The sequence below is a fragment of the Gopherus evgoodei genome, chromosome 3 (assembly GCF_007399415.2).
Source record: "Gopherus evgoodei ecotype Sinaloan lineage chromosome 3, rGopEvg1_v1.p, whole genome shotgun sequence".
Classification (NCBI taxonomy): Eukaryota; Metazoa; Chordata; order Testudines; family Testudinidae; genus Gopherus; species Gopherus evgoodei.
This window is the reverse complement of record NC_044324.1, coordinates 125094611-125118750: the sequence shown is the minus strand read 5'-3', so window position 1 is coordinate 125118750 and position 24140 is coordinate 125094611. Positions and strand designations below refer to the sequence as shown.

Here is a 24140-nt window from a genome sequence, read left to right as displayed (position 1 = left end):
TACGTGATGCATACACTCAATTCAATTAAAACAACAAAAAAACATTTATCAAGATAAGTCAGTTTTTACTTATTTACCACATCAATGAGCAGGATGTCTACATAACATTTATGAACAATTTATGATTCTTCTTGTATTTGCCTTTTAAGAAGGCTTATTGTCCCTACTTTCTCAACGAAATTATCAAACGCTTTGCTACTAAAATCCTATAACCTTAATAGGATCATTAAGTAACATCTCCAACTACCAGGTCACTCAAAGAAACAAGAACAGCCTAAACATCTTTTTCATAACAAAGGTTTTATGCTATGAATTTTAAGTTAGAATTAACGAAAACTCATCAAACAAAAACATTAAAGTTTCTTGTTTCTGTTCCATACTTAAACGATTCCACAAAATCCAATGAGATAAAAATTCTTAAGTGGAGAGGAATAGTCAGAAGAATCTGCATGCATAAAAATCCCAAACTGCAAGAACACAAATATTCTAGTAGTGTTGAAGAAGTGGCCACCAAATCAGAGAAAGGATATTGAGTGTGCATTGTTAAGAGAATTCTAAGAGGAAAACAGCATCTTAAACAGCAATAATGTGCAATAACAGTCAGAGATGTCATGGCAATTCAATAGGAGTTGAGAGCATATTACAGTATAGGAACCAAAATTTTAATGATGTTAACAACAACAACCACCACCACCACCACCACCACCACCACCACCACCAACAACAACTTTCATAGGGCTAGATCCTGTAACTGATGGGCACAGGGATTCACATTTGCAGATCCAGTTGCAGGATCTGGGCCATACTTTGCACTTCCAAGGTTCCCAATTTAGCAAAGCATGCTTAACTTTAAGTCCATGGGACTTAAGCACATGCTGAATCAGGGCCACAGGGTAAAATTTTAAGATGTGCCTGAATAACTTAGGCTTCTAAGCCCCATTTGCAAAAGGGATTTGGACCAGATTTTTAAACATATTTAGGGGTCTAGTAGGATTTCCAAAAGCACTTAGGTACTTTATTCCCATTGAAATTAATAAGAATCTCACTAGCCACCTATCTGCATCTTTAGGTGCCTAAAGAGCTTTAGAAATTTGACAATTAGAAGCCCAAAACTCTCAATCACAATGAGAATTAGACTCCTAAGTCACATTTTTTTTTAAACAATGTTATCCACAGTATCTTACATTGGATGCTGTTAACACTTCTCAGACAGCTTCACAATGCTCCTGCTATCTAGGCAAGTACTGTATCAACTTCATTTTACAAACAATTAAAAATCAAAATTAAAAAAATACCAACCCCCCCCGCCCCCCAGTGCTTTATATAAGGCTGTGGATGTTTTTACATAAACTGAATACATTTAAGCAGCTGATAAAAAAGACATTTTCAGCAGCCACCTCATTAATTTTGGTAGTTTTGGTGTCTTTAAAAGCAGTATAAATTAAAGATACTGGAGAACTCATTTCAGATGGGCTCCTTGTGCAAAATATAGCATGAAATGGTCAATGTACATTTATACTGAACATGACATGAAATGCAGTAGGGTCACATTGCATGCATACCTGTTGGTGCCATTCTAGGGGAACAACAGACTCTCACAGCTTTGTCAGAAAGCATACATATTGCCAGAAAGTGACACATTTGGAGATATCTGAGGTGCATGCTTCAACCCATAAGAATGCAGCATGTGGAAACAAGTTCATTCAAATGACAAGTCACGAACATCACGAATATGATTAATTTCTTAGCTCCAAGAGCTGGATATAACTCCTATCCTGCAGCATTTAATATAGTACGGCAAAATGCAGCAAGTGCTATTGCGACAGTCACAAAAATATTAAACTTTATTATTTTAATACAAAATAATTACACTAAGGAATCCACCTGAATAAAACTACATATGCAAGATATACAGTAGAACTGCAGTTACGAACACTAATTACAAACTGACTAGTCAACCACACACCTCATTTGGAACCTAAGTATGCAATCAGGCAGCGGCAAAGACAAAAAAAAAGCAAATACAGTACAGTACAGTGTTAAATGTAAACTACTAAAAACATACATGGAAAGTTTAAAAAAAGAGTTGACAAAGTAAGGAAACTGTTTCTGTACTTGTTTCATTTAAATTAAGATGGTTAAATGCAGCATTTTTCTTCTGCACAGTAAAGTCGCAAAGCTGTATTAAGTCAATGTTCAACTGTAAACTTTTGAAAGAACAGCCATAACGTTTTTTCAGATTTACGAACAACTTCCATTCCCAAAGAGTTTGTAGCTCTGAGGTTCTACTGTAGATAATAAATAATATATTACAAAATATTTATCGTAACATCTGAACAAGAGCTCGGTATAAGCTCAAAAACTTGTCTCTGTCAGCAACATAAGATTGTCCAATGAAAGATATTACCTCACTCACCATGTCTATCTAATACCCTGGGACCAACATGACTACCATAACACTGCAAACTATATATGCAAAGATAGTGGTAATAACAACAATAATCTATTAACAAAGATTACCTCTAAACTAGATTCCAGACTATTCTGACTCCTCAATACTTAGTCCAACTTTAATTATGACTTTGAATGTATCCCAGTCATGAAAGCTATTTGGAGATGTACAGTAATGGTAACAAAATATCTAGGGGCAAAATTCACCTATTTCCTGATACAATCGTTAAAGGAGAGATTTTAAGAAGCTCTCAGAATAGGCCTAACTCTGCTCCCATTGAACTCAGTGGTAAAATTCCTGTGGATTTCAATGTGGTCAGAGTTAGATCAATGCTGAGCGCTGCTGAAAATCTCATCTGTAAAGATCTGACTTCACACATTGTTCCAATGCTGCTTTCATAGAGTTCACTGCTGAACTGTGGGTGATTATTAGTAAGATAAAGGACATTTTGTTTGGGTATGATGATGCTGTTGTCTAAAACCACCTCTGACCTGAAAGATTCGTATACGAACATATTGTCTGATTCTAAAGTTTTGGAATTTAAATTTTTTTACTTTAATAGATTTGCTTAAAATGCTTTATATATTGGACACTTATATGCCAATATGTGTATTTATGACAACTAATTCCTGCACTGGTAGATATTTCTAAGACTGCTCCTTAAATTTTCCAGGAAATTTTAAAAAGATTTTGTCAAGTTTCTAAATTGTATTATGGTTCTGTTTTTGTTTCCTGCACCGTCTTGACAGTGTTATCAAGGTGTTGTCATGCATGTTTAACTGTGAAAATATCAACAACAGAAAAATGAAAATGTATTACTGTGTTACTAGCAAAACCTGAACTAAAATTACATTGAAAATAGAAATACTTTTTCAGGTGACCAAAAATTATATTACATCATTACATTAACAGCAGTTTCATTAATGAAGTTTAAAATGCTAATACTATCATGGAGTGGATTTTGATAATATTCATTCAATTTATTAAATGTTTGAGCAGAGTTGCCTTCAGGTTTCACCCTTCTCATGAGTCACCTTCCCTTTATCAGGCCAAGTTATAATAATCTCAGTGTGATTCAAAGAAACCTAGATCTCATTCCCTTTACTAGTGAGCTAGGCTTGAAAATCTTCCCAATACTTACTAGCCCAATGATTAAATCTAGTAGCCAGGGCTACTATGTGCCTTCCGTCCCACCACCAAGTCACCCCAGAACCATTTCCTGTAATGTAAATGAATAGCACAGCTTTGTACTACTTATTACTAGGGCCCTATCAATTTCATGGCCACGAAAAACAAGTAATGGACTGTGAAATCTGGTCTTTCCACCTTGACATTTTGTGTGTGCTTTTACCCTATGCTATACAGATTACACAGGGAGACCAGCGTTTCTCAAATTGGGGGGCCTGACTCAAAAGGGAGTTGCGGGGGGGGGGTGTCACAAGGTTATTTTAGGGGGGTAGCAGTATTACTACCCTTACTTCTGCGCTGATTTCAGAGCTGGGCAGCTGGAGAGTGGCAGTCGTTGGCCAGGTGCCCAGCTCTGAAGGCATTATCCCAGCAGCAGCAGCACACAAGTAAGGGTGGCAATACCATACCATGACACCCTTACTTCTGTGTTGCTTCCTTCAGAACTGGGTGGCCAGACAGTGGTGGCTTCTGACTCAGGGCCCAGTTCTGCAGGCAGCAGTGTAGAAGGGTGGCAATACCATACCATGCCATCCTTACTTCTGCACTGCTGCTGGCAGTGGCTCTGCTTTCAGAGCTGAGTTCCTGCCTGTAGCCACCACTCTCCAGCTGCCCAGCCAGCAGCAGCATCGCAGAAGGGTAGTAGTACCCCAACCACCCCCCTGCAATAACCTTGCGACCCCTCCCCCAACTCCTTTTTGGGTCAAGCGCCCTACAGTTACAACCCCTGAAGTTTCAGATTTAAATAGCTGAAATAATGAAATTTACAATTTTTAAAATCCTATGACCGTCAAGATGATCAAAATGGACTGTGAATTTGGTAGGGCCCTACTTATTACGTAATGTACTTAATTCCAACATCGTCAACACACTTTCTATTTACAAATGTAATTTACAATGGCTCTCATTTATAATGGACTCTCACATCCCGGCCTTACTCACTGACTTCCTCCCATCCCCACTTGCTTTCTTACAATGGGCTACATTTTTCTGAGTTGTCTTCAATGTGCTTTCTCTTTTCTTTCTCTCTCCATCTACCCCCTTCTATTGTTCTCTCTTTACATACATTTTCTTCCAATTTTTCCTCTTCTTTCTTCTTCTCCTCACCAAAATCCCCCTCTCTCACACCTCTCAATAGAGTACTTGTATAATTTATCACATCAGTCTCTTACTAAACCATGTGCTCACCCAATCACTCCCATCCTCTCACATGTAATGCCTGGACATTTTACCAGACACCAATAAGTTAAAGATTAAACCTACTATCCAAAGACCAATGTGAAGGAGGGTGAAAGGGGGAATGCGTTCCCGGACAATTCCACGGTGAGAATCCAACTCCCTACCTTACCTGATAGGAAAGGTAAAGGTGGTGAGCTAGGGTGTTGACTCTGCTCAGAAAGCCCACTTTTGTATCAGATACTGGCTAATAGACTTGAAGCCCCTTCAAGCTTCTCTGGCTGCTAGTAGAAGGAGCATTCTCTGACTTTCCCCATCCAGCCCCCGAGTCTGCTGCACGAGTGGCTGTGGTCTGTTACTTTAGTTTTTAAATCTTCCTTCTCATGGTCTTTCCCAAATAGCAGCAGAGTCATATTCAACACTGTTGTGAATGGCTGGAGGGAAAACTGACATGACTCTATTCAGTCTTCACTCTAGGGGAGTTGGACAAAGCTATAGGCAGCAGCAGAAGCACAGGAGTTATTTGAATGAGATTTAAGAAAACAGCACTGCATTGATTCCTGCTTGTATTGTGTTTGAAAGGTGCTCTTCACAATTATAAGGGATAGAAGTTTCAGGTTATTTTATCTTTAAGTTTATATTTTGCAGAAACTGTTGGTGCTCACCCATGGAAGCTTTCTGAACAACTGTGTTATGTATGTCCATGCTGCTGTGCCATCATTTCTGCTATAAAAGTTTTATAGTTTACATACTTCAAACATTTGTCTTAGCCCAGTTGTTTATTAGCAATATGTTGGCTGGTTTATTGTTCTATGATGAGAAGAAGCCCCTGGGTTTGTTATTTTGTTATATGGCTTGCATTTTAAAAAAATTCTTAAAATAGCATAGAGCTTGGGATTGATGCTTTTTAAATTATATATACACTGAAAAGATAATAAATAATAATCTCTCGACTAAAGGAAACCGTCTTTACACATCTCTCTCATTTAGAATCAGGAACACTGCCAAGCGAAAATACATGACAAGAGTATAGCTGTAGGTGCTGTGGGGTGATAGAGTGCCATGCTAAAATAATAGCTGACTGAATAGCTAAGCTTTTATTTCTTTGAGTTTTCCTCGACACTTTAATATATTTTTTATTTCATCTGTATATTCTGGTTCCAGAAGTTCTGTGGTTGACCAGATGATTATAGCACACCCTTTCTCTGTGGGCATAGGGTAGATTTTTGGTTTTTAATTTGTGGAAAAGCTCATATCTAGTTGAGTTAAACAGTTCATGAAACAACACCATAGCCTGTGGCCTGAGAGATTTATTTTCATCTCCCCAACACTGAAACCCCAGCTGTGTCTAAAAATTGCTTGATGCAAAGAATGGGAGAAATATTTAATAAAAACAAACATAAAACTGCTGTGCTGTCAAGAGCCTCCCTCATAAAAGGCAAGAGAGGGATGGGAACAAAGAATTTCCAACCTCGAAACTTTTGATCCAGTACAAAACACATCCAGATTCTGCTTGAAGCAAGCTGTCTTGGGGAAGAGTGGGGTTTATACAACAGTGTGGAAATGGGCTTTTTTTTTTTTTTAATAATGTGGCTATGCTGATAGATGGTTCTTTGATCAAATGGGTGGAAGAGAAAGCAGGGTGGCCTGAGTTTCAAGGTGAGTGAAAAATGGTCACAAGTCATGAGATGGGAGGTGTTCCAGCAAAGGGACAAATTGAGTATTATTATTTATTTCTATTGTGGTAGCATCTGCAGATCCCAAGCAGGGTTTGGTGCCTCATTTAATGGTATAAAACACCTCCCTAAGGCTATTCCCTGTTCCATACAGCTCATAGGATTTAGACGAAAGGCAACAAGAGAACAAACAGACAAATGGGAGGACATGGTCACCTTAGAATGTGATTGGTTTGGTAATGGGGCTGTCACTGAAGATAAGTGCTCATTCCGACCCCAACTCCCCATAGCCATCCTCTTCTCTTTTCAGAATGAAAACATAGGACTATTTTAGACTAAAGGAAAGCCATGCTAGATTATTAGAGTTTTTAAAGCAGTGGTACCCAACCTTTTCATCTGGCAGGTGCCAGATGAAGGACCGTGGCGCAACGGCAAGTGGCGTCATCCAGAGGCATCGCCGCCGAAATTCGGCAGCTTTTCGGCAGATGCTCAACCGCCAGCCATGACCGCCTTGGGGACCCCTGATTTAAAGAGTATTTAATTCTATGCCCCCTTTACTGTTTATCCCTAGTTCCAGCTCCTTTAATATACTTGCAAACCAGGAACCCATAAATCTAGCTCCTTTTAATAACAATTGTGTTTTCTCCCCTGATGAAATCTTACTGCTTTTCCTGCCCTCCTCTTTATACTGTTCTTATTGTTCTAGATCAGTGGTTTTCAACCTTTTTTCATTCACAGACCTCTAAAAAGTTTCAAATGGCGGTGTAGACACCTTTGTAAATCTTAGACATAGTGTGCAGACCCTCAGGTGTCCATGGACCCCAGGTGGAAAATCACTGTTTTCTGGTAATGATAATCTTTTGTGGAACCTCTTAGACAGTCTGCAGACCCCACGGGGCCATGAACCACAGGCTGAAAACCACCATTCTAGGCTTTTGCCCTTCCTCCCATTCCCTCTCCTACTCACTTTCAATTTACAGGCTCTTTTCTCCCTCCTCCTCTATTGCTCCAACTCATTCTTATTCTCTACCCTTTTTCTGAGGCTATGAGGTGCAGGCAGACGATGAGCCAAACAATGCAGAGTTGCTGCCTGCAGTCTTTGCATTGTCTGATGCTTTACTGAGCTCCTTCTTCATGGCGGCACCAGATCTCTTCCACTTGAAATTCAGATCAGTGGAACTGGTGCCAACATGTGCAACAAGTGACAACAGGAGGATAAAAGAGCTAGGACAACCAAAGTCCTGGCTCAGTTTACAAAACTGACTGAGAGGCCAGGAGAATCTTGATTATCTATATGGCATGGTCACCCTCGGAGAGAAGGAAGAAGGAACACCATTGCTGAAGTTGCTATTGACTTTGAATACTCACTACAAGTGGTTGCCTCTCTGCCTGATTTTCCACAGAATGGCCCTGATTCTGATGACGCTGTCCTGTACCCTGAAAACTGGCCACGCAGGACACTGGAAATGTTCCAAAATATCTTTGTGACTCACTCTACACCATAATGTGTCAACATCGATGATGTCATGCTAACACAGGAAGTTGACAAAAATATTAGAAAAATAGAAGCAATCTAGAAACACTGAATTGCCAAAGAAACCCTTCCCCTTCTTTCTCCTGTGATTTCTCCCCTCTCCCAATTTAGTTTTCCTTTGTAGCAGAAGTTAGGTGATTTTTGGCTTCCCTATCACAGCTGTCAGTTCACCACGTCCGAACCTGTTTAAGGGGCACTGGCAAGTCTCTGTGACTGAAAGAATGTGCTGATTCTCTGTACCTCTCCCCTAGTCTCATCTCTGTCTTCTCTCTAATTCCAGCTGTGTCAGTCTTGTCTTCCTGCTGATGCACTGGCTCACTGTGCTCAAGTTGCTTTGCTACTAGAACCCCATTTCCAGCTGAGGACTTACTGAAGTGCCCTGATTCAAACCAGTGCTTCCTTATCTCTTTGTCCCAGTTAAGTTGATGCTAACAGAGCGAGTTCAGTGTAACTGCAGGGAGACTAAACTCTGCATCTTTTAATTTTGCCAAAACAAAAAGGGATATGAAAACCCAGATACTTACTGGGCATGCACTACCACAGCAAGTTACCTCTTTTTTTTTTTTTTTTTTTTTTTTTTTTTTAAAAGAAAGGGAGCACTTTAATCATTGAACCCAGGAAGATTTTGGAATGGGATGCACATGCTTCTATCCCCTTCTCTTCTCCCTCCTTAACCCTGGTTATCTAAGCTTATGTTAATAGATCAGTCAGTTTATTGTGAGTAATAGCTTTCTGCTGTAATTTAAAGACTCATACTTCAAGAAAAGTGAACCTAGAAAGGAAGTCTATACTGATAAGAATTGAAATTCTGATATTTTCCATATGTGCCAAATATATTTTCTCCAAAAAACCACAATGAAGTACAGATTACTTTGTAAAGAATTCAGAAGGTCTTTGCAGCCAACCTCATTCTCCAACTGCCAAAAAAGACATACTCAACAAGAAAAAACTTTCAAATGACAAAGTAAGATGGGTTAGCGTATGCACCAGGGCCAAACTTTTTTTGTCTTTTTTAAACCACATGCTAATAAAATATTTCTTACTTCTGCTAATCATATTTTAAACAAAGTTATGGGTCTTCAAAGCCTATCATATAAAAACTCAGTCTTACTTCTGACTTTTTTCCTTTTTTAAAAGTTTTCCATGTGTAATTTCTGATATTATAAGCCCTTTATGTATGCTCCTCCCTACACTTTTAGTATGACAGGCCCTCTGGGAAACTTCTTGTACGCTGCTCCTTGTCCTGGACACCAGATATGTTGATGTTCACATCTCTCTCTTCCATGTTCAGAATCAATATACAGCTACTCTTCACACCACCCTCCAAATATGCTTGACATTTATTTTGCTCTCATAGTACTTATTTACTTGTTCATACTAGCTCTTGAAAAAGTATTTGTTAATATGGTGCTAAATGCCAGCTAAATCTAATGTTTAAAAAAATAACCATTGAGTGGAAAATTAAATTTAACATTGCTTGTTTTATAACCAGGAATAACTTGGTGGAGTCTGAAAAGAAAGTTATTTTACATGTGCACATTACTACATTTAGAGTGAGATATAACAGAGGAACTATGATTCTCAATTCCTACCATTATTTGATTGTATGTGACATATATCACACTAGTTCATCTTGAAAATATCTCCTTGTTTTTCATATACTAGGCAGATTTCAAAACATGTGAAAACAGAATTTTCTTAGAAGACAAAGTTGGAAATATGATGTAAAGCAATACAAAGTTAGACATGCTGCTTAGAAAAAATCCAGAGAAATAAAGTTCAGCTGATTTCAATTATTTTCCTAATTTGAAACACAAAAACAATATACTACAACCTTTTGTTTACTACATAAGTGAGAAAAATAAAAAGGATCTAAGAATCAGATTTAAAGTTTTTTTCACCCGACTCTGGGCAACACTTGGAACACAATGTTAAGATAATGAATGAATCTACCCTGGGGCTTTTAAGTTCTCCCAAAGTAACTTGACTTGTTGGAAGAGGTTACAACTTCATGCATATCTGAAAGTAATCCACACCAGCGGAAATCAATGAACATCAATGGACTAAATGGATGAAGAGTGAATCTGAAGAAGTAAGAAATGAATAAAAGGGTTTCTGCAATATTCTCACTCCTCCCTTACCACCCTGATTCCTTGGAATCCCCGTTGGTGATCTCTTGGAGTTTGCAGATGATTGTCTTTCATAAAATGAAAGCCAGTTATCACTGGTGGATCCGCAAATAGCTAACGAGACTGATCCAGGACCCACAGATCTTGTCACAACTGGGGCAGACATTTCCCAATGGAAGAGGCAGATCTGGATTGCTGAGTCTGGGTGTGGCAGGTTCTTTCCTCCTTTCCTGTTTCTCTGTTGGATCTCAAAATACTGGGATCCTTGCTACCATGTCCTTTTCCATTTTGGTCTGTCGAGCGCTTGGGTTTCCAATGAGTTTGTCAATACTGCACTCCTTCATGTTGGCTTTAAGGTTGTCTTTGAAGCATTTGTTTTTTCTTTTGGCCCGTCGCTTGTCTGTTGAGCCTTGGCAAAAAATCCCAATAAAAACCAAACCAAACCAGAGAAGACTCATTGAATTTGGCAGTCTCTTAATTTTTGATTCTAAATAAACCTACTTTTTTATTTTTCAGAACAGCCACTGAACCAAAGAAATCAATTATTCACTCAGTTCTAAGTATGAACAGGCCAACTCATTACAGACAAGACTGACAGCAACACTTAGAGTTAAGACTGCCTGACACTTTCCATTATGAGACCTCATTTTCAGTTGCTTATAACTACCAAACTTAAACTATTCTGGATTAAATTTTCCATGCTGGATGTCTGCCACAGGCTGACATTTTAAGAAAGAATTCTTTCTGCTGAAACTGTTATTTGCAAGAGTTAAATTAAGGAAAATAAATTGGTTTTGCTCATGTTAAAAAAAAGTCTTACAAACATTTTTCTTGATAAGCTCTAGCACCTTCATCTATTGAAACAGAGATTGAAACTTGGCCGTGTTGGGGGAGGGACTGGCGGAGGGTGTCACCAAGGAGTTACACAGTTGCATTTTGCTGTTCCAGTGAAAATCCATCCAGACTTGGCCAAGTTGTTAGCTTTTGAAAACCATTATTTGCACAAGCTCAATAGAGGCTTGTTAACAAAATTCTTGGCAATATAATTCTCCAAACTTTCTGTCTGCACTGAGTGTGTTCCATCCTGGGGCTGCAGAGGCCAAGCAGGACTTTGTCTGCAATTGCTCCTCCTGGCAACCTGGGGATGCTGTAACGTGCAGACAAGTAAACTGAAGAACCGTGAGTGTAAGTGACTTTTTCAATGTCAGAGAACACATCAATGGTAGAGATGTGCATACAACATAAGTCTTGAGAAACTATCCTTTGCCTAAAGAAGGAAAGGAACACTTTAGGGAGTCAGAGATGTATGCATTTCAAACAGGATGACATTAAGAAAATGAAATTTCAGCTGAATGCCATGAAAAGCCTCTTAGGACCAGTAGAAGCCTCATTACTGGGGATATTTAAAGCTAAACAAGACAAAGCACTAGTAAGTATGCTATAGTGCAGTGAGTAATCCTGTACTGCCAGAAGTACTCACTACTTGATCTTCAGTAATAGTTTTATTTTTTAATCTACAACCGTCTGGGATATTATTAAACCAAGCAAGCACCTTCTTATAGCTGACATCTAAAAGGAACTCTAAATAGATTTGCTGCAACATCCTCTTTGTTCTGCATCTGAAACTATTTCAATAGTCTTTTTAAATCGTCTTACCTCCAAGTTATACAGATATTTGAAGCGGTTTTCCTGACTGGCAGCTTTTCTCACAGCCTGAGCCAATTCCACAGCTCCTCTACCGCCAGCTGACCAGTGATTGCAGGGCACTGCATCAAATGCTCCAGACCGTTTTGCAATCTCACAGACTAAATCAACTTCAGCATGGGAGTCAGTTCTGCCAACCAAACAGTTCTATGTCATTATTTTATTTACTCTTGTACAGACTTATTTGTTAAGCAATGCTCTGTAGTTACAGTTGTGAAACAAGTTAGTTATGGAAATCATACAATTATTAAATGTTTATAAAAACCCCAAACGTCTTAAGTACATTGAAGTAGGAATATTTCATTTAAATAAGTATTACAAATCATATACAATACCATTCTATATTTATGTGATTTGAAAACCTCTAAAAGAGGAAGCTAGAGGGGTTTTTAAAATGTTTATATGCCTGAGGATGTATAAAAAGTTTGATGAATTTACTGTGTTTTAAAATGCTTTCTACAAGTCAAATATAAACTTTCCTCTCTTTCTTTTAAAAGCTTCTCTCTTCATGCCATGTAACAAATGTAAATAGGAAGTGTTCTAAATGAAACACTGAAAATTACATTACAGTTTTCTGAATTTTAAAATATTTTCAGGACTGAACAAGCATATTTAATTACATCATAACACCAGTAGAGCCTTTGTAACTCTTTTAAGTGGTATATGAAGTTAATACTGACTCCACTTCCTGGATTTTCACCCAGCTGTGAGTGGTAATATAGTTAATATACTATATGAGGTGCGGAAGTAAGTGATTACACCTTGTGCAAAGACAATGAGCTTGATCTTTGGGTCTACTAGCATGAGTAAAGGATGGACTGACTTACTTGAAGACATTTAGAGCAACTACAACAGGAACTCCAAAGAGTTGAGCAATCTGAATTTGCTTCTGTAGATTACAACAGCCATCAGCTACCAGCTGGAGATTCTACATCATTAAACAAACAAAAAAACAAGCAAAACAGAAATGTCAAGATGTGTCGCATCTTTTCTGGCCAAAGAAATTTCCAGAAATCACAACAAACAAGGTTAGTTATAATTATTTTTATATTTATGGGTAACCTTCATAATAGGCTTCAGAAAAAATACTTTTATGTATCCTGTTCCTTCTTACTTCAGTAGCGGCAGCTGCATTTACATAACTGAGCAAGGTTCAGATCTTTTACATTTGAGCATGCTGCCAGATTGCTCCCTTCTGGGACACAAGCTGCCAATCGATAAACAAGATGTCAGAAAACATCTGTGGGCTGGTCCCCCCACTCTAATTTGTGGCTCCATCTAAAGGAGTTACACAGTAATACAATTCATTAAGACATTTGCTGCTGAAGCTTTCCATCACAGGACTGGCGCTATCTCATCTGGTTCCTCTTAGGATCCTTTTTCACCACATATTCAGGCCCAGGGAGGACAAATGGAAGGAGGCGATGGACTAGCCTTCTCATTCTCCTTCCAAGCTCAAATGCAGGGACAGCTCACTCAAATCAAAATCCTTTGTGTGATGCTACTTAACATGTGAGACAGCACTAATGTGGGCATTCTATTAAATGCCCAAATACCAAAAGCTTCCCAGAGCGGATGGCTGACAGGGATGCTAGCTGACATGAGGCCCCATTCAACTCCCACTCAAGTGAATGGACTTCAGTGGGAGGTGGTTCAGGCCCATAGAAATGTAGATCATAAGCCTCTCAAACTTGGGACATTTAAAATACAAGAGAAGCCCACTGAGACAGCTCTCTCTTTCCCACACATGTGAACATACAAGCATACAATCCAGGTGATTTACTACTGTTGAATTTCTCAGGTTGTTCCATCCTGTTCTCTACTTAAGAGGTTTTAGGCTTTGCCAACCAAGGCTGTATACTGATTTTCCATGGAAAAGTATATTGGAATAGGAATTTGCCAATTATGTAATGTAAGGACTGATATTAAAAAAACATCTTATCTTCATTAATCCCTCCATTCCTGAATCCACTGTTTAGAACTACTATATGAGAACTAGCTATTATTTGTATGAGCCAAACATACTATGGTAATGGTTTATAGAAGTAAATTGATTGGAAGCTTTCTACATCAGAAACACATACTAAACCTAATAATAATCAGGTTGCACAACTGTAATTAAAAAAAGTAGACAGCACTGAAGCACAAGTAATAGGCTATGCAAAGGCTTTATGCACAAAGATAAAACATAGCCCACACATTTATTTTTTAAACATGTATAGCCTATATTTGAGCTGTGCCATCTTGCTGTCTAACCCCAGGCATGAAGAGCAGAATTAATATTAAGCCTTAGAGTCAGCACATTATCCTAACACCTGAGACTGGACATGACACTTTATTTTGAAGGTATTAAAGAGCCTCTTTCTGTTTCATTTCCTAGAGCCATTTGTTTATGGGTTTTTTTTTGTATACAGTGAGGCTTGGAAATAGTGGCTCCCTGTCCTTAGTATGAACAGATATATATACACAGTTCCATTCTTGGTACACTCAGTTTATGTTTATAGTTTTATAAATACCACACTATTACTTTTTGTAGATTTTCATATATACTTTAATTTCACTTACAAATGTCAAGGGAAGGAAGGACAGAAAAAGGGAAAGAAATGCCAACATATTAGCCCCTAAATTGTAAAGGGCCTTAGGCATGGATATTAATCTCTCCATAGGTAAATAAAATACTTGTGAAAAAAGATAACTGAACACACACAATGAATAATCAGGTTCCTTCATATGGTAATGACATAAGTAGATCCCTTAAAGGGCATCTTGGTTAATCCATGAATTCAGATAATATACCAAGAACAATTTTCATCTCCTGAAACTTGGAAAGTTAAAGAAGTTTGTTTCCACAACATTTTACTATAGTTAACATATTTGTCTGATAATCTGAATTCAAGTGTAATTATTTTGATGTAAATAGAAAAACTCAATTTTTAACCTGAAACATCTTTTGATCAAGGAAAAAAGGCTACACTTCACAGTGGCTCTCTCATAAGAGTACTGAAGTGAAATAGAGTTCCTTTGTAGGTGGCTCAATTCTCTAACACTATAGTGGTGGGTGCTCTAGAAACATCTGAGAGTTACTCAACTGAAGTAACTTCCAAGGTCAAAGATATCTAACACTAGGAAATGGCTTCTTAAGTCTGAACACTACCATTGCTATCTTACTATGATATTGCACCCAATCCACACAACCGAGTAAATAGAGATTTTCTTCCCTTTGTAAGTATTTTTCATATTTATTTTTAAATTGTACCATAAAACCTCAGTCAAGAAGCGCTTGTTGCACGTACCGCCTGCATTTAAATTCGCCACTTTCCTCTTGCTTTATTGTTTGCAAAGTAACTGGCAACTGTTTGTTTTAGATCTTTTCAAATCAGAACTTTTTAAAAAGGACAGGATTAAGTTTTACAGTCATTGCTCTTACCTCTTCTGTATATTCCTTCTTAAGAGGGGCACCAGCAGTTACCTGAAATCATAAGCAAGTAAAATTAACAATCATCTACCAATACTAGTCAACTACCTGCCTGGTCAGGAGTATAACATTTAAAAAACGTTTGTACTCCAAAACATCACCCGTATTGTCAATACTAAACAATAAGACAACTACCTTCCTTTCCAGCAACAAAAGTTCACTACAACCACAGACCACGGCCTTAGAGAAAGTTAAAGCTGTAAAAGCGAATGGCAAGATTTATCACTTTCCCCCAACCCAAAAATAAGAATTTATGTCTTCTCAGTTTATTCCAGCAGTGACTTGGTGTCAGGGCTTTCTTACCAAAAACAAACAAAACAAAACAAAAACAAAAAGGAGTTATGGTCAGAAAATTACTATGAAAAAATGGCAACTGGTTACTCAAGAAATCTGTTCTCTGTGTGCATTTTAAATCCTATCTGCTGATTTTGGTGACAAAAAATGAATTTTTACAACTTTACACAATGTTTGTACTTTAAGGTTAATATAGCTATTGAGACAGATATAACAATTTCCTGCAATATCCGTGGGAGACCACCTTGAATTAAGTATCTTTGGGAGCCATCATATTGAATGGTTTATGTATTATTGTGGGCTGGGATTGTATGTAACCTTTTGACAGGGAAGATGTGACAGATGAGAGACCTGGGGATTCAAAGGACTACGCTGAACAATGTGCCAGACAAGAATGGACTTTTGGATCAAAATGTGTGAACTCATTTTCCTGGGGAATAACTAGGAGGAGGTGAATGCAAATTCATCACCGCCCATTATGCAAAAATCCAGCCTTTTGAAGCTTCGCCCTGAGAAGTGAGCCACTGTCTACTAATCACTATTATATTCAGTCAAGATCAAAGGGCCAAGCTGTATAAAGGAAAGACTGATCTATTCCTGGGGGTTCTGGCTCTGAATTTGAGACAGTAATGAACTTGTAACCATGGGAAAACCCAGCTGTGAGATTTGAAGGGCTGACACCTACCAGAACCTGAGGCTGGCATTGGGAGGACCTCTGGTAAACTTTTTAGCATGTGTGTAGATTGATTAATTGTTTTCTCTGGAATGCTTTCACCTTAAGAATAAATGAGCTTGCTTATGTCATTAGTAACATATAACTTGGTCAATTAAGTTATTCACAGCCTTTAAAGAGAAAGCAAACTACAGATGTTGAATTGTTTGGGTAGTCTGGCTTGATGGGAATATCACAGTGTAGACAGGGAACTGTGAAGCCTGGAAATACCCTGGTCAGGAGGGAGAGAGGCCTGGGTCTCTGCCCAAGAGATGTGATACTAAAGAAGCCAGGTGCCTAGGTACCCCTGAGGGATCACGGAGTGGGAATACAGGTGCAACTGCACTGAACTGTGACCACTATAGGAGAGTGAGCTGGCTTTGCTCCTGGCTTAGGCATCTATAGAACTTTAACTAGGTTCTGACTGTATAATTCTATTTTTATTGGTGATGATGTGAGTGACAGCAAGAATCCTGCTTGGCTTTCAAATTCCAGGCTGAGTTTGTGGGGCTTGTAAAAGGAGCATAATGGATATGGAGTCAGTGAGATGCAAACATGGAAGACTGTTGTGCCATTTTAGAGTCACTTTTCAGTGTATATTTACAGTTTAAAACCTGTCAGGTTTCAGAGTGGTAGCCGTGTCAGTCTTTATCAGCAAAAAGAATGAGGAGTACTTGTGGCACCTTAGAGACTAACAAATTTATTTGAACATAAGCTTTCGTGGGCTAAATCACACTTTATCAGATGCATGCAGTGGAAAATACAGTAGGAAGATATATACACACAGAGAACATGAAAAACGGGTGTTGCCATACCAACTGTAACTAGAGTAATCAATTAAGGTGGGCTATTATCAGCAGAAGAAAAAATAATGTTTGTAGTGATAATCAGGATGGCCCATTTCCAATAGTTGACAAGGTGGTGTGAGTAACAGTAGGGGAAAAATTAGCATGGGAAAATATTTTTTACTTTGTGCAATGACCCATCCACTCCCAGTCTTTATTCAAGCTTAATTTAATGGTGTCCATTTTGCAAATTAATTCCAATTCTGCAGTTTTTCATTGGAGTCTGGTTTTGAAGTTTTTTGTTGGAATATTGTGACTTTGAGGTCTGTAATTGAGTGACCAGGGAGGTTGCAATGTTCTCCGACTGGTTTTTGTATGTTATAATTCTTGACGTCTGATTTATGTCCATTTATTCTTTTGAATAGAGACTGTCCGGTTTGGCCAATGTACATGGCAGAGGGGCTTTGCTGGCACATGATGGCATATATCATCACACTGGTAGATATGCAGGTGAATGAGCCTCTGATAGTGTGGCTGATGTGATTAGGTCCTATGATGGTGTCCCTTGAACAGATATGTGGACAGAGTTGGTAATGGGCTTTGTTGCACGGATAAGTACCTGTGTTAGTATTTTTGTTGTGTGGTTGCTGGTGAGTATTTGCTTCAGGTTTGGGGCCTGTCTGTAAGCGAGGACTGGCCTGTCTCCCAAGGTATATGAGAGTGAGGGATCATCCTTCAGGATAGGTTGTAGATCCTTGATGATGCACTAGAGAGGTTTTAGTTAGAAGGTAATGGCTAGTGGCGTTCTGTTACTTTCTTTGTTGGGCCTGTCCTGTAGTAGGTGACTTCTGGGTGCTCTTCTGGCTCTGTCAATCTGTTTCCTCACTTCAGCAGGTGGGTATTGTAGTTGTAAGAATGCTTGATAGAGATCTTGTAGGTTTTTGTCTTTGTCTGAGGGGTTGGAGCAGTTGTATCTTAAAGCTTGGCTGTAGACAATGGATTGTGTGGTGTGGTCTAGATGAAAGCTGGAGGCATGTAGGTAAGTATAGCGGTCAGTAGGTTTCTAGCATAGGGTGGTGTTTATGTGGTCATCACTTATTAGCACTGTAGTGTCCAGTGTGTGGATATCTTGTGTGGACTGGTCTAGGCTGAGGTTGATGGTGTGATGGAAATTGTTGAAATCGTGGTGGAATTCCTCCAGGACTTCGTTTCCATGGGTCCAGATGATGAAGATGTCATCAGTGTAGCGCAAGTAGAGTAGGGGCGTTAGGGGACGAGAGCTGAGGAAGCGTTGTTCTAAGTCAGCCATAAAAATGTTGGCATACTGTGGGGCCATGCGGGTACCCCTAGCAGTGCTTCTCACTTGAAGCTGCTCATTGTCCCCAAATGTGAAATAGCTGTGGGTGAGGAAAAAGTCACAAAGTTCAGCCACCAGGTTTGCCATGACAATATTGGGGATACTGTTTCTGACGGCTTGTATTCCATCTGTGTGTGGAATGTTAGTATAGAGGGCTTCTACATCCATAGTGGCCAGGATGTTTTCTGGAAGACCACCAATGGATTGTAGTTTCCTCAGGAAGTCAGTGGTGTCTCGAAGATAGCTAGGAGTGTTGGTAGCATAGGGCCTGAGGAGGGAGTCAACATAGCCAGACAATCCTGCTGTCAGGGTGCCAATGCCGGAGCATCCAGGATTTTCCAGATTTATGGATCTTGGGTAGCAGATAGAATACCCCTGGTCGGAGTTCTAGGGGTATGTCTGTGCAGATTTGTTCTTGTGCTTTTTTCAGAGAGTTTCTTGAGCAGATGGTGTAGTTTCTTTTGGTAACCCTCAGTGGGATCAAAGGGTAAAGGCCTGTAGAATGTGGTGTCAGACAGCTACCTAGCAGCCTCTTGTTCATATTCCGACCTATTCATGACGAAGACAGCACCTCCTTTATCAGCCTTTTTTATTATGATGTCAGAGTTATTCCTGAGGTTGTGGATAGCGTTGTGTTTGCACGGCTGAGGTTATGGGGCAAGTGATGCTGCTTTTCCACAATTTCAGCCCGTGCACGTTGGCAGAAGCGCTCTATGTAGAAGTCCAGTCTGTTGTTTCAACCTTCAGGAGGAGTCCATGCAGAATCCTTCTTTTTGTAGTGTTGGCAGGAAGGTTTCTGTGTGTTAGTATATTGTTCAGAGGTGTGTTGGAAATATTCCTTGAGTCGGGGATGTCAAAAGCAGGATTCTAGGTCACCACAGAACTGTATCATGTTCATGGAGGTGGAGGGGCAGAAGGAGAGGCCCCGAGATAGCCCAGAAGAAGAATCTGTCCTAAGAGTATAATTGGATAGATTAACAATATTCTTGGGTGGGTGAAGGGAACCACTGTTGTTGCCCCTTGTGGCATGTAGTAGTTTAGATAGTTTAGTGTCCCTTTTCCTTTGTAGAGAAGCAAAGTGTGTGTTGCAAATGGCTTGTCTAATTTTTGTAAAGTCCAGCCACGAGGTAGTTTGTGTGGAAGGTTGGGTTTTTATGAGAGTATCCAGTTTTAAAAGCTGGTTCCTCACCAAATTTGAGGTGGCTCTACTGCTTAAAAAATCAATATTAACATGTATAAAACTCCTACAGTTTCATTTAGGATTTCTTCAGAATGGAAACATGAGCATGTAAAAAATGGCAATTGAAATCCACATATTAAAATACCCACTTCTTAGAAACTCAGTACACCCGACAAAGAGTAGGTATTCTAAGTGATTATTTTAGGTCATAACTCACTTGTGAAGGTAAAACACACCTTTGCAGTGTCCTATAGTATAATCCATCTATAACAAAGATGGTAAATGTATCAGGATACAATTAAAATCTTATTTATAGCGAAAGTCTTGCTGTGCATTTTCAGGTAACAAACCAATGTCAAGAATACACCTATTTCTTGAAATAGAAAACTGGTTTCTGCATACATTTTAGTAAAAGGTTTAGGAGAAGTCAAGCTATTGCCTCAAAGTGCACCCCCACATTGGGGAGAGTGAAAATTAACAAATAAAAATCTCACCCTGACTGCAGTCACTTTACACTGGGCAAAAGTGCTGGAGTAGCATAAAGAGGGCCCTCCTGCATCTGCTGAAGAAGGACTCTCCCATTGCTGGAATTGTGGAAGACTGCCATAATGCTGCCTTCCAAGAACCCCTGGAAAGTTCTGGTGTAAGGAGCATGATGAGGGCAGGGGTGCAGTGCTGCAGCCCAGGGATGCTGCTATTACTTATACAGCTCTCCGGGGCTGTCTAAATTATATCAGGGACACCTATCCAATCATAAAAGAAAGAAAATAATATACTGTTTCCAGGAATTGGAAACACTGCCTTTCCTCCAGCCACATGATTAGTGTACAGATTTAGGTATAAAGTTACTAAATAGTTGATCATAGGTGACATAGATATAGATATATATGAAAGATGACAATATCTTTATCTATATATATACACGCACATATATACAGCATACAAAGAAGGCAGAACTCTGTATTAACTACCAGACTGAGAGGATAGCAACCCAGCACAGAGAGCATAAGCAGTTGACAGCAAGAATGGACACACCACTCTTGTGGCTGATTGAACCGTGCCTTGTGGGCAGCTGCAAATTAGAGCAACTCTAAGGCTGCTCTGTCTGATTCCTTGGGACCAGACTGGCAGCACAAATATCAAGAAGTCATAAAGGTTTGGTTTATACAGCCACTTTTATAGCTAATGTTCCAGACCTATGATTTGGCCCATTCTGTCCTTGTACAGTATATTGTGTGGGGCAATCTATAACATACATTTGTGAAAGACAAAGGTTAGATAAAATCAGGGGCAGCTCCAGGCCCCAGCACGCCAAGCACGTGCTTGGGGCGGCAAGCCACGGGGGGCGCTCTGCTGGCACTGTGGGGGTGGCAGGCAGGCTGCCTTCGGCAGCTTGCCTGCGGGAGGTCCGCTGGTCCCACAGCTTCAGTGGACCTCCTGCAGGCATGCCTGCGGGGGGTCCGCTGGTCCCGCAGCTTCCAGACCTCCTGCTGGCACAGCTGAGGGAGGTCCGCTGAAGCCGGACCAGCGGATCTCCAGCAGGCAAGCCGCCGAACGCAGCCTGCCTGCCGTGCTTGCGGCGGCGAAATGCCTAGAGCCACCCCTGGATAAAATCAATACATAGTTAGAAAGGGCAGGTTTAAATTCCCCTTTTGCCAGACTGAATGGAAATTTTCACCTCAATGTACCATCGTGAAATTTACGGAGGAACATGTCAAAAGAGCTGTATGTGTTGGGCGAGAATGATAGACAGGTAACACTATGACAATATTTTGGGTATTTCTTCTTAGAAAACTTGGCACCAAAAGGTATGAATAAGGGAAAAGCTCAGCATTTATTCTCTCTGAGATGATTAGATATAAGGAAGGCTCTGTGCATTCCACAATTCTGTGGTTGTAGAAACAGCTCTGGAATTTGCCCCCAGTATGAGGCTCCACAGAAAGTTGTTTCCCTGGCAGTATTAGATCCTTTCAGAATGCTGGGCAGAGAAACTGACGCATGTTGCTAAGCTTTCAGTGTCTTTGCCAGGTTAGTAGAGCACCAGTCACACACAGGAGTACTCCTGATTCTGCCTGATTGAGTGAGGAGTGCCTCTGTGATTAGCAATCTACAAGACCCGGCTTGGGCCCAAGCAGAGGGAGTGATATAGAGGGGATGGGGAAAAAAACATACATATGTTTGTATCAGGTGGCTTGCAAAAGAAAAAATGAGTCAACCCTATGGGGGAGAGAGGGAGGAAGTTCCCTCCACCTCAGTGGCAAAAGCCTCAGGCCTTCCAGTCACAAGACAAGAGTCTCAAAACTTCCTGATTCCACTAAGCACACTGCAATCTGAATTGCTCTATCCCCCTCAGCTGTCAAGCTCTCTAGCTCATAACAACCCTGCACCCATAGTAACCGTGCACTTAGGTATTAACACCACTGCGATTTACAAATCACTACTTTAAGAGGCATGGGAGAGAATGTATATAAAATTTAAAAGGATTTTTAAAAAGTATAAACAAACTTCACTCCCTTTTCTAAGAATCAGTACTTCTTCATAGCTATATAAACCTTACTCATTTGATTTGAGTCCTATAATCTCCTAGGAAATTCAGGAATGGACATCAGTGTGATGAGGGAGTTTAGGAAGGAGAATTTCTAAACAACTGTGTACATTAAGAGCTTTTCTAGTCACTTTTAACATTCAGAATTTGATACATATTTCAAATGTTAATAACAATTTTTCAGGTTATCATTTGTGTTCCAAGAAAGGTGCAGATACTTACATTTGGCCCTCCTCCGTGCATTTTCAAAGCCCTCACTGTAGCAACAAGCACAACCACACTGGGAACTAAGCCAGATGCTCTGCATTTGATGTTGAAGAATTTCTCCATCCCAATGTCAGCACCAAAACCAGCTTCAGTTACTGTTAAGGATAAAGAACTCAGTTAAAGGCAAGGGACGTTTCACTTTATTCTAGTATGCCGCATACTTTTAAAAATACAACTGCCTTTGTTTTGCTAGACCTCCAGAGTTCTATTTACATGACTGATATTGATTATCTTCAACCATTCACAATAAGTTCTCTTTTTCCTGATAAGTACAATATGTCACCCAAGCGTACTGCATAAAAAAGTTAATTGAGATCTTTTAGCAGCATCCAGTCCTGTGTTACAACTATTTTAGTGTAGTTATGTACATTAAAATATTTTTAAAAAACCAAACATCTGCTCTCAGACAACGTCTAAACAAATACAATACGAAATACTTATAAAATCATATTGATATTGTGCAATTGAACAATGACAGTAATTAATCATTGGAACAATTTACCAAGTTTTGTGGTGGATTCTGCATCACTGACAATTCTTAAATCAAGATTGGATGTTTCTTCTAAAAGATATGAATTATTTTGGGGATGTTCTATGGCCTGTGCTATAAAGAAGGTCACACTAGATGATCACAATGGTCCCTTCTGGCCTTGGAATCTATGAAACCATTAATCTACGAGTTAAAAACATCAAAAGGAAAATGTTCATATTAGATGAAATAATGATATTGTTGTGTTTCTTGAGCTATTTGCATTAGTTTCTTCCCCACTTGCCATATATTCAATTGCTTCAAACCTGGTGGGGTGCGAGGCTCCCTGGGATACCCACATCCCCAGCAGTCCATAGAGACAGCCAAGCTGCATGGGAGCAAGCTAAGAAGTTCTGTTCCACTCCCACCCTTTCCACTACAAATCAGCAATGATTCTGCTTCTTAACTGCCCTTCCCCTGAACTTCTCCATCACCCAACAGACTCCATTCTTTGGGATCGTCTCTTATCCTTAACTCTTAATAGGACACAACAGATCTTGCAGTCTCGCAGCGAGACATCAAAGCAACATGCATGACTCTCCATGGCTTCCCAGTTAGTTGTGTCCTGTTGCATTAAAAGCTGGATGGGAATCCCCAGAATTCAGTAGAGGGGGACCCCTTTATTTGTTCAGCTATGCATCTACGACTCTTCATCCTCCTAAGTCCTCTTTCCCTTCAAATGCTGAAATACCTAAACTCAGCATTTTACAAGTGAATTGAACCCTGTACAATGTGAGAAAAGTTAGGTGTGACAATACAACTACATACAGTATGAATTTTCTTATTTTAAAGGCCAAAGAGGGAGAAACACAAAGTCAGGTACGTCAGAGCTTGACTTCTGTGTGAGGAAGGAAACAGGATGCAGTAGAAAAGCTGCTGGGATGATGGCTACCAACTGCAAAGGAAATAAAATGCAGAATAATGGGAAGATTAAGTAATGTGCCAAAATCTTGTACTTTGAATCCTGTTTGTGCTCAAATAATCAGTGCAATCACTTTTATATTATTTCCTGCTTTCAAATCAGTTTGCCAATTAAAACAAACAAATAGAGGCCATGGGGACTTAGGAGGGTTCAAACTGGTTTTAGTTTAATGATTACAAGTTTAAGGAAACCATTTAACCAGCTATTATGAAAAACTA

The 24140-nt window shown here is 39.5% G+C and overlaps 1 protein-coding gene across 9 annotated transcripts in view; it reads right to left on the bottom strand.

Moving 5' to 3' along the window:
• MTHFD1L (methylenetetrahydrofolate dehydrogenase (NADP+ dependent) 1 like) overlaps positions 1 to 24140 on the bottom strand; it is a 286291-nt gene that overhangs the window by 95498 nt on the left and 166653 nt on the right. For 8 of the 9 annotated variants that reach the window (XR_003999635.1, XM_030556574.1, XM_030556572.1 and 5 more), the window contains 4 exons: positions 22427 to 22566; positions 15284 to 15325; positions 12684 to 12784; positions 11809 to 11986 (listed from right to left, as the gene is read on the bottom strand). Coding sequence is in view for 8 of the 9 variants with exons in the window: in XM_030556574.1 (XP_030412434.1) it covers positions 11809 to 11986; positions 12684 to 12784; positions 15284 to 15325; positions 22427 to 22566 (461 nt within the window). In the remaining variant the exon portion in view is untranslated. Of the gene's footprint in view, positions 1 to 10011; positions 10562 to 11808; positions 11987 to 12683; positions 12785 to 15283; positions 15326 to 22426; positions 22567 to 24140 lie in introns of those variants that run through there. The other variant, XM_030556578.1, reaches the window with a different exon arrangement.